General features: G+C 30.9%; 1 protein-coding gene across 1 annotated transcript in view; it reads left to right on the top strand.

Annotated features, from left to right (window-relative positions):
• Positions 1 to 6,835, top strand: part of LOC111702380 (uncharacterized) — a 35,873-nt gene extending 29,038 nt beyond the window's left edge. The window contains exons 10-16 of the mRNA XM_023474048.1: positions 1,555 to 1,614; positions 3,341 to 3,391; positions 3,626 to 3,676; positions 4,050 to 4,229; positions 4,796 to 4,852; positions 6,106 to 6,147; positions 6,308 to 6,835. Coding sequence (XP_023329816.1) covers positions 1,555 to 1,614; positions 3,341 to 3,391; positions 3,626 to 3,676; positions 4,050 to 4,229; positions 4,796 to 4,852; positions 6,106 to 6,147; positions 6,308 to 6,368 — 502 coding nt within the window. The 3' untranslated portion in view covers positions 6,369 to 6,835. The remainder of the gene's footprint in view (positions 1 to 1,554; positions 1,615 to 3,340; positions 3,392 to 3,625; positions 3,677 to 4,049; positions 4,230 to 4,795; positions 4,853 to 6,105; positions 6,148 to 6,307) is intronic.
• Positions 6,836 to 12,213: the final 5,378 nt, after the last annotated feature.

Here is a 12,213-nt window from a genome sequence, read left to right on the forward strand (position 1 = left end):
AGAACTAGTTTTATAAAAGTTTAGAAGTCTCAATACATAAATTTAAAAAGGAAAGCCCCAAGGATAAAAACCAAATACAAAGAGTAAGTCGCCCCCCTCGCCCCCACCCCTTCTGCATTATCTTATTCTAACAAATGACGATGTATATGCATTTGTAAGTATAAGGTAGATATTTACTATTTTCTATACAAATATGTAAATTTGAGCCTGGATCGGGAAACTTTTCAACATTATTTTAAATTTTATAAAGATATGTTCAACCATTCATTCTTTTTTTCTATATTTATTTATTGCATCGTTTAAGAAGGAAATACAAAAATATGTAAAATTGCTGGAGTACTCGACGTTGCCCAGGTTTATACTATTATTCATTATGTCATAGTTCCTCCTGCTGTTTACCCTCGCTGACTTACCTTAACCCTATCCCTGCTGGGGTACTTGAAAACCAGGATATGCTGGGGGACATATATACAGTATAGTTTACTAAAAGAACCGGAATTGTTTATATAAACGTAATTTTTTCAGCCGTGTCCCAATTTGTACAAAGAATTATTTTTAAAGCTCCTTGAAAAATTGCAGCCTAAATCTTTCTTATTTTTAAAAAAATTGCGGTATACTACATAGAGGAAACTCAAAGGATACAAACATGTTGGATAGCAAAAGCAGAAGCACACAAACCGTATGAAAGTGTTGAACAAAAATTTCTTTTAGATAATTCATTTATCTTGAAGGGGGTTAGTAATCACAGAGAAGCTTTTTTAATTCCCAGGCTATCTTGAATTCTTTGATTTCATGCTGTTTAACAGGCTAACAGCTTGATAAAAATGAAAATTAAAATCGAAAGTTGTCTTCATTGTATTGATAAACCACTGTACAATAATTCAGCTATTACTTTATTTTAGAAACTTTCATTTTCATTTATAATGTAAAAATAATTTAAAGTGATCCCCCCACAGACTACACAGACTGCTCATATACTCTACCTGGATAGGCTGAGCAGGCCTATAGTGTCCCGGCACGCGATGCTACGGTTCCATTTAATGTTTTTTGACTGATATCTCACGTTCACTTCTTGCATTCAGGAGTTAAGTTTAACAACTTTTAAAGAAATACTCCAATTTTAAACATAAAACATAACGTTTAAAAATATTGTCTATTTTTACAAATATTGCCTTTCCTATTCATAGGATCCTTAAATATCCATGAATACAGATGTCTCCTGATTGGTTATGTACAATACTTGTACAAAATAGGACATGCTGTGGAATATCGCGCATATTACAGGTGTTAATCGATCTCTGTAACTCTCTTATCTCTGGACCCCCCCCCCACCATTTAAGTAGTGGAATGCTCGATTCACAATGCTTTTGGTGAATTATTTTCAAGTTTAAAATTGATTATTTGTGGTTTTCCTATGGTGAATACCTAACAGGGAAATGAAGGAAATTGACAAAGTTCTATACGTTTAATTCTTCCTCATAGTTAAATATTACTTGAAATTACACCAACAGTCCCTTGAAACGGTTTTTTTTCGACTCGTGATTAATTGTTTAGAAAGATATCAGAGATGAAATTAAGACTGCGGCAAGAAAACACATATCATCACACCACCAGGTACATCTTACAAGATTAGAAATGTGTTTTCTATAAAAAGATGTTCCAGGGCCCAAAAGTCTCCATTAATTAAATCTGTGAAAAACACCAAAAGTTTGGAAACACTTAAAAAAATGGCGGTTTTACAGTTTTTTTCGACTTAATTCAACTCTTTCCTCTTTCAGACATAATTTTTCTACACCAACTAAATCTACATTTTGGAACTCTTCTATTTTGATTTTTTTAAATCTAGAGAAATTAAATGTTGAACAAAATGAAAAATCTTTAGGCATATTTTTTTGAAAAAAATTGACCATAGCAGAATGCAAATTATTTGGTTCAAAATATCAGGATGTGAACTTGAGAAGATATTAGGCAAAAGTTTCGTCCTAGAAATATTAATCAGTAATAAACAGACCACTTGAAAAGTAGTACACTATGTATCTTCCAAAATGTAGTATGCACACAATTTTGTGGAGCTTCTGAAAAGGCCAAAAAAACTGGATAATATTTAGAAAAGTATAAAACCGATGCTCCACACTTTTTAGCACAATTCACAAAGTAAAATGTTAAGTTTTGTATTTTTTAAAAGTTTTTTTTTCCTGGAAAGGAAATTGCATTCTTAAATTTGATTTCAAATAAATGCATTGTGTGTTCAATTGATTTTTAATATTTGTTACAAACAATTTTAGCCTTTTGGATGAAGAACAGATAAAAATAAAGTTTGTAGTCATTCTAAGACGGAAAGTTTTTTTCAATCTATTTAGAAATAACTTCACTATTCTTTCCGATTATTACCTCTGTTACTTAAAGGGACTTTATAACTTCTGTTCCTTAAAGGGATTTCATTACCTCTGTTCCTGAAAAGGACTCTGTAACTTCTGTTCCTTAAAGGGGACTTTATAACCTCTGTTCCTTAAAGGGACTTTATAACCTCTGTTCCTTAAAGGGACTATAACCTCTGTTCCTGAAAGGGACTATAACATCGGTTCCTTAAAGGGACTAACATCTGTTCCTTAAAGGGACTATAACCTCTGTTCCTGAAAGCTGAAAGGTTCTATATAACCTCTGTTCCTTAAAGAGACAATAACCTTTGTTACTTAAAGGGACTATATAACTTCTGTTTAATAAAGGGACCATTCAACCTCTGTTCCTTAAAGGGAATATAACCTCTGTTCCTTAAAGGGACTATATAACCTTTGTTCCTTAAAGGGACTAAAACCTCTGTTCTTTAAAGGGACTATTACCTATTTTCCTTAAAGGGACCATAACCTCTGTTCCTTAAGGGGACTAAATAAACATAATTTCATATCAACCTCTATTGTAACAGTGACATGTACGATTTACGTTCGGTAAATCTTTGTCTGATGAGGTAGGAATTAGATATCCATATTTTTTTTAAGGAATCAATTTTGCTTATGTTTCTATACTGAAGTGACTAGCTTGCGCAATTCTTGCATCGGGAAAAGGAAAAAAAAATATCAGAATTAAACACTTTTCAAGTTAGAAAACGAAATGGCCCTTTTGTTAATTACAATGACGGTATGTTTAACTTGAATTTCAATCTAAAAAAAACTTTACGATAGGTCTTGGTGAAGTCTGAAACTTAAACATTAAAACAAACATAATTTTCAAAACTTACATTTACTTACTTAACTTAATTAACATCTGTGGCAAAGTTTTTAAAAATCTTGATTTCAATTTTTCCGTCAAAGATGATTAAATAACATTAAAAGTGATTGTTTAGGATTGCTGAAGAGGGCGATCTAGGCCATTCAGATTCTGTAGATCTTTTAAGGTTAAAATAATTCGATATTTTTCGTAAAAAACTTAAGAAAAATAAAAATATTCATATTGATATTAATATTAATATTAATATTAATAATAAAAATTATATTGTTATTTAGAATTACAAAAAAAGAATAATGATATTTGTGATAAAAAATAATACTGAAGATAGAAACATCCAAATCATATTAACATTTCTGATATAATTCTTTTTTAAAAGAATAATAAAAAAACCTTATTGTAGATGTTCATTTGTTCATTGTTCGAGCCCAGATTCCAGTTTAGATTCTCTCAGGTCTTACTTAAATGTTGTTGCTGTAGTTGTTGTATATCATTCTGTTGTTGTTGTTATTGTTATTGTTATTATTGTTGTTGTTGTTGTTATTGTTGTAGATAAATAAAAAGTGATGATAATGAAGATAATGATGATTATGATTATAATGATGATAATGATGATAATGATGATAATGTTGATAATGATGATAATGATGATAATGATGATAATGATGATAATGATGATAATGATGATAATAATGATAGTTATGATAATGGTGATAATGATGATAATGTTGATAATGATGATAATGATGATAATAATGATAATGATGATCATAATGATAATAATGATAAGGATGATAATGATGATAATAATAATAATAATAAAAAAGGAACTTGAGGAAACAGGACGAAAGCCCAAACTTCCACCAAAACCAATCCCAATCATCCTTCTCCCAATCTTCTTATTCCCAAACCCATCTGAATCCAGCAATCATAACTAAATCCCAACCCAACAATAATCAAATTACAACAAGTGTAGAATCTATTCCTCAGTCCAGTACTCTGAACAGGTGGGGAACCAACTAAAAATGATTAAATAATGTGCAGAGCGTCCAATATGGATTTTTTGAAATTGTAACATTAAAACCCGCAATAATACAATTCGTCGTAGAATCAAGTATTTTATGCATGAACATTATGATTAATATTTAGCACCTTTTCAATCATTATAAAAATATAATTTTTTTACAAAACACTATTTTTCATGTCGAGGCCTTTCCATAGATGTCTTAGGTTAAGAGCTTGCCCTTTGTGTTGAATAGTGCTTTAATAGTCCAAAATATCATAAACGAACAAAACATATCAAATTATTTTTTTGATAAATATTTATAAGAAGACATCAGTAGAAAAGTCAATATGTGCATTTAGGAAAACGCCGTTCTTAGTTAGTCACTTAAATTGTTAAATTTTGGAACTAATGCATCTCAGAATACGTCATAATTTAGGAGAGGGGGGGGGGGCCGGGGGTCTATGTAATTAAGTTGATTTTCAAGCAAAGGGTAAATTTTTGTTTGTGCTAACATGAAATTCACATTAGATATGGCTAATCATATAGTTTACTTGTTTTATATTACAGGTTAATTTACAGAGATACAAATGGAGATCTAGATTCTGGGAACAAAATCATTTTCGAGTAAGAGCTAGAGCTAGATCTAGAGCTAGAGCTAGAGCTAAAGCTAAATAGAACTAGAGCTAGATCCAGAGCTAGAGCTAGAACTAGAGCTAGATATAAAGCTAGAGCCAGAACTATAACTAGAACTAGAACTAGAACTAGAACTAGAACTAGAACTAGAACTAGAACTATACATATAACTAAAAGATCTAAATCTTTTGTTGAGTAAGGCTTGAAAATTCATCATGGCTAGAGCTAAAGCTATATAGAGCTAGAGCTAGATTTAGAGCTAGAGCTTGAGGTTTCGCTAGAGCTAAATCTAGAACTAGAACTAGAACTAGAACTTAAACTTGAACTATAATTAGAACTAGAACTAAAACTAGAACTAGAACTAGAACTAAACTAAAACTAAAACTAAAACTAGAACTAGAACTAGAACTAGAACTAGAACTAGAACTAGAACTAGAACTAGAACTAGAACTAGAACTAGAACTAGAACTAAAACTAGAACTAGAACTAGAACTAAACTAAAACTAAAACTAGTAGAACTAGAACTAGAACTAGAACTAGAACTAGAACTAGAACTAGAACTAGAACTAGAACTAGAACTAGAACTAGAACAAGAACTAGAACTAGAAATAAAACCAGAACTAGAACTAGAACTAGAACTAGAACTAGAACTAGAACTAGTAAGTACTAGAACTAGAACTAGTAAGTACTAGAACTAGAACTAGAACTAGAACAAGAACTAGAACTAGAACTTGAACTTGAACTTTGATTAGAACTAAAACTAGAACTAGAACTAGAACTAGAACTAAACTAAAACTAGAACTAGAACTAAAACTAAACCTAGAACTAGAACTAGAACTAGCTAAAGCTAAAGCTAGAACTAGAACTAGAACTAGAACTAGAACTAGAACTAGAACTAGAACTAGAACTAGAACTAGAACTAGAACTAGAACTAGATCTGGAACTAAATAAATATCTAGATCTAAATCTTGATCCATTTCCAGAAACAAAACTTTCTTATTTCTTTTTTCTTTACAAGCTAAATGACTGAAGTTTCTCAATGGAACTATATATTGCAAAAAGGGGGGGGGGATGCTATAAGATAACAAGAATGAAAAAATAGATAAATTGTTGGTTCTAGATTTAAGCTTTTTTAAGCCTGAGAATTTGTTGAAGATTATATTAGATAGCAATTACTTGATGGAGCATATTAATAGAATAGAATGGTAAAAAAAATATTTTTCTCTTATTTCAACCTTTTTCAGCGAAGGAGAGAGAATCAAGTGTGAACTCGCAACATTCCCCAGGAAACCATTTGTTTATATTTATTTTAATGAAACTTTTTTGAAACTTAGAAACTTTATTTTCTTTTTATAAAGTTTATGTGTCAAGTCAACCTAAGCAATTCTTTTTTTTAAATTAATTATTTTAAATCAAATTTTTAAAAAAAAACAAAAATGGGTTTAGACCAAAGAAGCGTGTGGCAATTCTAGAGAACTGTAATATAAGTGTTCCTAGTCCTGTATAAATCATGACTAAAGGGTTCCTAGTACTGTATAAATCATGACTAAAGGGTTCCTAGTCCTGTATAAATCATGACTAAAGGGTTCCTAGTCCTGTATAAATCATGACTAAAGGGTTCCTAGTCCTGTATAAATCATGACTAAAGGGTTCCTAGTCCTTTATAAATCATGACTAAAGGGTTCCTAGTCCTGAATAAATCATGACTAAAGGGACTTTACATAAAACTTCAAGTAACCCTCCATGTAATTTCCTGTATGCGATATACGCACACCACGAGCTTAACACGAGCGCACACTGGATATTGGAGCTGAGCATAAGCGGTGTTCAGGAAGTGTGCACAATACATACAGAGCGTCCCATATTATATTAGATTATGTCCAAGCTGTAATGCCAAAATATGCACATAATACTCGAAAAATCTAGCATTTTCTGCAAAAAAAATTTCTATTAGCCTTATCAAATTTTCAAAATGATTCATTCTTCTTAATTTTTTTTATTTGTCCCCCAAATCGTAATCTAGACCCATTGACGCGGTCTAATTTTTTGTTGGACACCCTGTATTTATGGGCTCTTAATGGACAATTCAATAGTTTAAATGAGAAAAAAATTGTTTTTGATTTGAACACACAAAAGTGTTGAGGGTACTCTTGTCAATCGGGCATTGTTCTTCATGACTTTCAACACAGAAATTTCAGTTTCGTTGTTTTGAATTACTTAAATCTCGTTAAAGCTGCGATCAGAAACCTTTGAAAAAATGCCAAATAAACTTGAGTTTAAATAACTTTCAGCGGTATTAATCACAGGATGATTTTCAAAAAAAAAAGATTTCGTCATAAAATTATGAATTTAAAAAAATGTTTACGACTTCAAAGCTTTCCATTATGTTGTATATAGCCTCCTAAAAAGTTGTAAAAGCTTTTATTGATTAACACTTTTAATCTTTTATTATTTCATTTTAGACTTTTATATCAAATATGAAAGAGACATTTACATATTCAGAGGGGTATGCTGAATAAAAGCAGATCTACGTTGATTTATTAATTTGTTGTTTTTTAGTAGACAGAAATTGATTTTTTAGCCATGGTGGCTGTAATGTTTGTCATATCTGTTTATAATACTTGAAAATTTTCTTATTGAAATTGTGTTTTCTTATGAATCCCAGCTTTAACTAATTCTTGTGCTAACTGTTTTTAATTAAAAAAAATGTACGTTTATACGTTTATACGTATGCACGTTGTAAATTCTAACCGGCCCTTTTTATAAAGAAAGAGGCTTATTGTCTTCTACAAAATAGTTGAATACCAAAAATCTAAAAATAATAAAGTCACTGAATTACAAGCTTAATTAAGAAAATTGTGTATTTAATTATATTTTCATATCTGAAATATCTTAACACCCCCCCGCCCCCCCTCACTTTATAGCCCCTTGCATGTGATTTTTACATCGTTTATGTGTAGTTAAATTATAATTAAAAATGTAAATATTAATTTCATTTTTCAAGTTTATATCAGGCTCACGCTCATCGAATTAAATTTTGTTTAAATTTTAAAAGAATATTAAATGGTAAATTTATATTACATATTCTTTCTGATTGTAGTCCTCTTTCTGCTAAAACAATATAATAATTTAAATTTTTTAATTGAAGATAAAGAAAAAGAACTTATTAATTATGCTAAACCAAAAGATTGTACTTTTCTGCAGTAAACGAATAATTTCAGAGTTTGAAATAATAAAAATAATATTTGTATACGTAAAACGATAATGATGATATCAACGTACACATTTTGTTCGAAAAAGGGACTGTAAGCGTAATTTCAAGGGAACCTCTAATCTATAAGTATCCTTATTCTGTTGCCAAAGTAAAATATAAGGATTGTAGATAAAACAACGATGATATCGTCAGCATTCTTTCTCAGATAAAAGTTAAAACGATTCCATAGTGGCTCGAGTTTGTAACTCAATAAATTGAGGAAAACTTGAAATAATGTCAACAGTTGTTTTTAAAATCTAAATTTGTTTTTTTCATAATAAATGTAACCTTGTACTCATTACACAATATACATATCATTAAAACATTTTTTATATCTAAATAAAGATTGAGGAAATTCTTGTTTTTTATTTTATATTTATAGGATAATAATTTAAATTTGGCCAAAGTTTACATTTGACAATTGACACGTCAACTTTAAACGAGAGCTTTACAAATTAGAAATTGTAGCTCAAAAATATTATTAGTATTAGTATGAGGCATGAGCTATTTCAGATTTATTTTGAGACACAGATCGTAAACGATGCCCCCCCCGTCATGCAGTTTTCAATGGCTTTGAATATGCTGCCCGGGCGTTAACTCTATTTCTGCTGGGGGGGGGGGGGGGGTAATTTGACCCCCCTGTTGTTGTTTTTACATAACTCAAAAGTATTGGTCTGAGGCTGTTGAAATTTTCTGACTTTTTCTAAATACCCATAGCCCTCCCTTTAGGTCTAAAACCGGGCTTTTATACTAACTGCTTCATGAAACGGATTGCAAAGAAATTTTGCAAATTATTTGCATATAACCCTTTAAAAGAAATTTGCACATTTTCAGTTTTTCTTAATTACACATCATGTTATTTAAAGTTTTGCAAAATTTTTATCTTATTTGAAATGGCATGGTCAAGGGCTTTTCAAAAAGTGTTTATTCAATCAATTTTTGGACATTTGTTATTCGCAAACTAGATAACTGGATTAAAAAAAAATCAGTTTTTTGCAAAATTGTTTTTTTTTGACAGATTCTAAAAGTAGAGCATAAGAGCTTTCCAATGATGTATCATTTGCCATATTTGGACATCAAACATGGGATTTAGAGGGTTTTAAGTACCCCAGTAGGCATAGGGTTAATACTCAATATCAAGAAATTGCCCTGTTACATTGCCCTTGAAGTTTAGATACAAGTTGATACATGTCCAAATTTTAAAATTTTAAATTTCTGCGCTAAAAACTGAAAAACGGATTTTAATCTTTATTCTAAATCTTAAATTAAGGATCAAAGAAAAAACTTTTAAAATCTTGAATATCTTTTTACGATGAAAAGAAAAATTATAAAAGTTGAAAAGAATTTAATATAAAAGCATACAATGACAATTCTACTTTTAGTTGGAAAATGTTAAAATTAAAAAATTGCAGTAATTTTAAACAAGTTTTTTCTCTCCTGCCCCCCCCCCCTTTTATAAAATTCCTAATAAAATTAATTCTTTTCAATTTATTTTGTCCCAGAGCAATAAATCTCAATAGTTCTTTATTAACTTCAACATATATTTGGTTTTATTCTATAACAGGGTGATCCATATATTCTACAGGGTGATTCATATATTCTACAGGGTGTCCATATATTCTACAGGGTGATCCATATATTCTACAGGGTGATCCATATATTATACAGGGTGATCCATATATTCTACAAGGTGATCCATATATTCTACAGGGTGATCCATATATTCTACAGGGTGCTCCATATATTCTACAGGGTGCTCCATATATTATACAGGGTGCTCCATATATTCTACAGGGTGCTCCATATATTCCACAGGGTGATCCATATATTCTACAGGGTGATTCATATATTCTACAGGGTGCTCCATATATTCTACAGGGTGCTCCATATATTCTACAGGGTGATCCATATATTTTACAGGGTGCTCGGGTCTCCGCAAAGATTTGTTTTTCTAAGTTTTGGTCTTACTAAATTTGCTTGTATTGTTTTTTTTTGGGCGTAATATAATTGATTGTAAAATAAATAGGTTTTTTGCTCTTTTACAATAGGAGGCTTCAGTTTGTGGACGTTAAATTTGTATTTGCTTGGGAACACAGCTTTGGCTGGAAACAAATTTTTCAAACTTCAAAACTTGGAATTTTAGAATTTTAGAATATTTAGAATATCAATAATAGATTTGGAGAGGTTTCGTATCCTTGGTATTTCTCTCAAGTAAAACAATTTGGATTTTATTAAGAATTAATTCAGTTTCTTCTATTCGATCTTTGTTATTTGTATTGTATTCAACCTGTTAATGTTGGAGACAAATTCAACAAAGAAACAGTACTAGATAACAACAAATAAAAAAACTAAATAAACATTTTAAACATAATTTCAAGATATTAATATGAGTGGCAGATCCTGTTTGTATCGATCAAGGAGGAATTAGATGTTAAGATTTTTATTCTTTGTTTTGAAAACAGATAATTTTCATTGGTTTACCTACAAAAGTGTTTTAAACATTTCTTACTTTAGAAACAGTGGTGAAATTATGCGAATTGAATGGTAACTGGTTTGAGCTCAATAGCTCAGAAAAGGAATAGTTCCATGTAATCCCTTTATTTCTCATACGAACCCGGAGATAATCTCAAATTGGAAAGTTCCATTGATGTAATCCCTTCAGTTCTCATAAGGACCCAGAGCTAAGTTCAGAAAGTTCCATTGATGTAATCCCTTCAGTCCTTATACGGACCCGGATCTAAGCTCAGAAAGTTCCATTGATGTAATCCCTTCAGTCTTTATAAGGACCCGGAGCTAAGCTCAGATTGAAGTAGTCCGGCCTATAAACTTATTAGCTCTTTTGTATATAGCTATAGGTCAGACAGAAAGTGGGGCGGATGATAAGTCGCCTCATGTATAATGTATTGAGATACCAGCCTAAAAAACATACTTTTAACGCGTGGAAAACCAAGCCGCCGTTGACCTCCGAGTTCTATTTGAATTCAAGTCAATAGGATTGAACCTTAATCATGAAGAAGCAGAAAATATGATTTGTTGCAGGCTAAAACCGAAATAGAGTCAGTCGTTAAGAAGAACCAGAACGAGGAAGTTTAACCCGTCATATGAGATGAGAGAAAGGCGGAGAGTCCGCCAAAGAACTCCGGCTTTATTCAAATCATTATAGTATCAAACATTATCTGTTCTTTTTTATGCTGTAATTACATTTTTCCCATACTCTGTAAACTTATTCACGTCATTTTCAGGCTTTACATTTTCTTTACTTACGACCATTTTTACATGGTAACAGAATACTTTTCAATGTAGAAAAATTATATTATGATCCCAATAGTGACCAGATTGAGGATTCAAGGGTTCTGCTGTGAATTGGGCACGTCCACTCTTTAATCAATTGAAATTTCGACTTCTTCGGCCACCAATCCAAATGATTATTCTAATAATCTGCAACACTCTTTTCTTACATTATTTAGTTACACATTTTTCTCTCAAAAACATTTTCTGAATCCTTATCTCTATCTACACTAATTTTTTTTACTCCTGGGATCTTAACACTTTTAGTTTGAAATTTTATCACAACTTTCTTCATTCATTCTGAAGGTTCAGTTCGTTCAGTATCTCCATTATTTTGCTCATCCATGTCGCTATCTAAAAACATAGTGCATTATCTACAGGGTTACACACAAAGGATGAGACTGTAAAGACGACTAAAAACTCTTCAAATACAACGATTTAAAGTTAAAACGTTAACGTTTTTAACTTTTTGAAAAACAATTTAGTATCGTTATGAAAACGACGACGAAAAAAATCGAAACGAAACGATCTTTTTTGTAACGATTGTTTTTAAACGTTTTTATAAAGCTCGTTGTTTTGTTAACGATCGTTAACGAAGAGAGGAGGAGATAGGAAACCAACCTGAAGGGCATCGGTTCTTGTCATTGAGTAGTAATAAGAAAAATATCAAGAACTTTTAGCTCCCCCACATTTTTTTTTAACTTTGTAAGACAACATTCGATAAAGTTGCATGTAATTTTTTTTAAACGACCATTTTTATAAAGTTCGTCGTTTTATTAACGATCATTAATGACGTCCTTTTTTTTAAAAC

This window comes from Eurytemora carolleeae, unplaced genomic scaffold (genome assembly GCF_000591075.1).
Source record: "Eurytemora carolleeae unplaced genomic scaffold, Eaff_2.0 scaffold510, whole genome shotgun sequence".
In the NCBI taxonomy this organism is placed as follows: Eukaryota; Metazoa; Arthropoda; class Copepoda; order Calanoida; family Temoridae; genus Eurytemora; species Eurytemora carolleeae.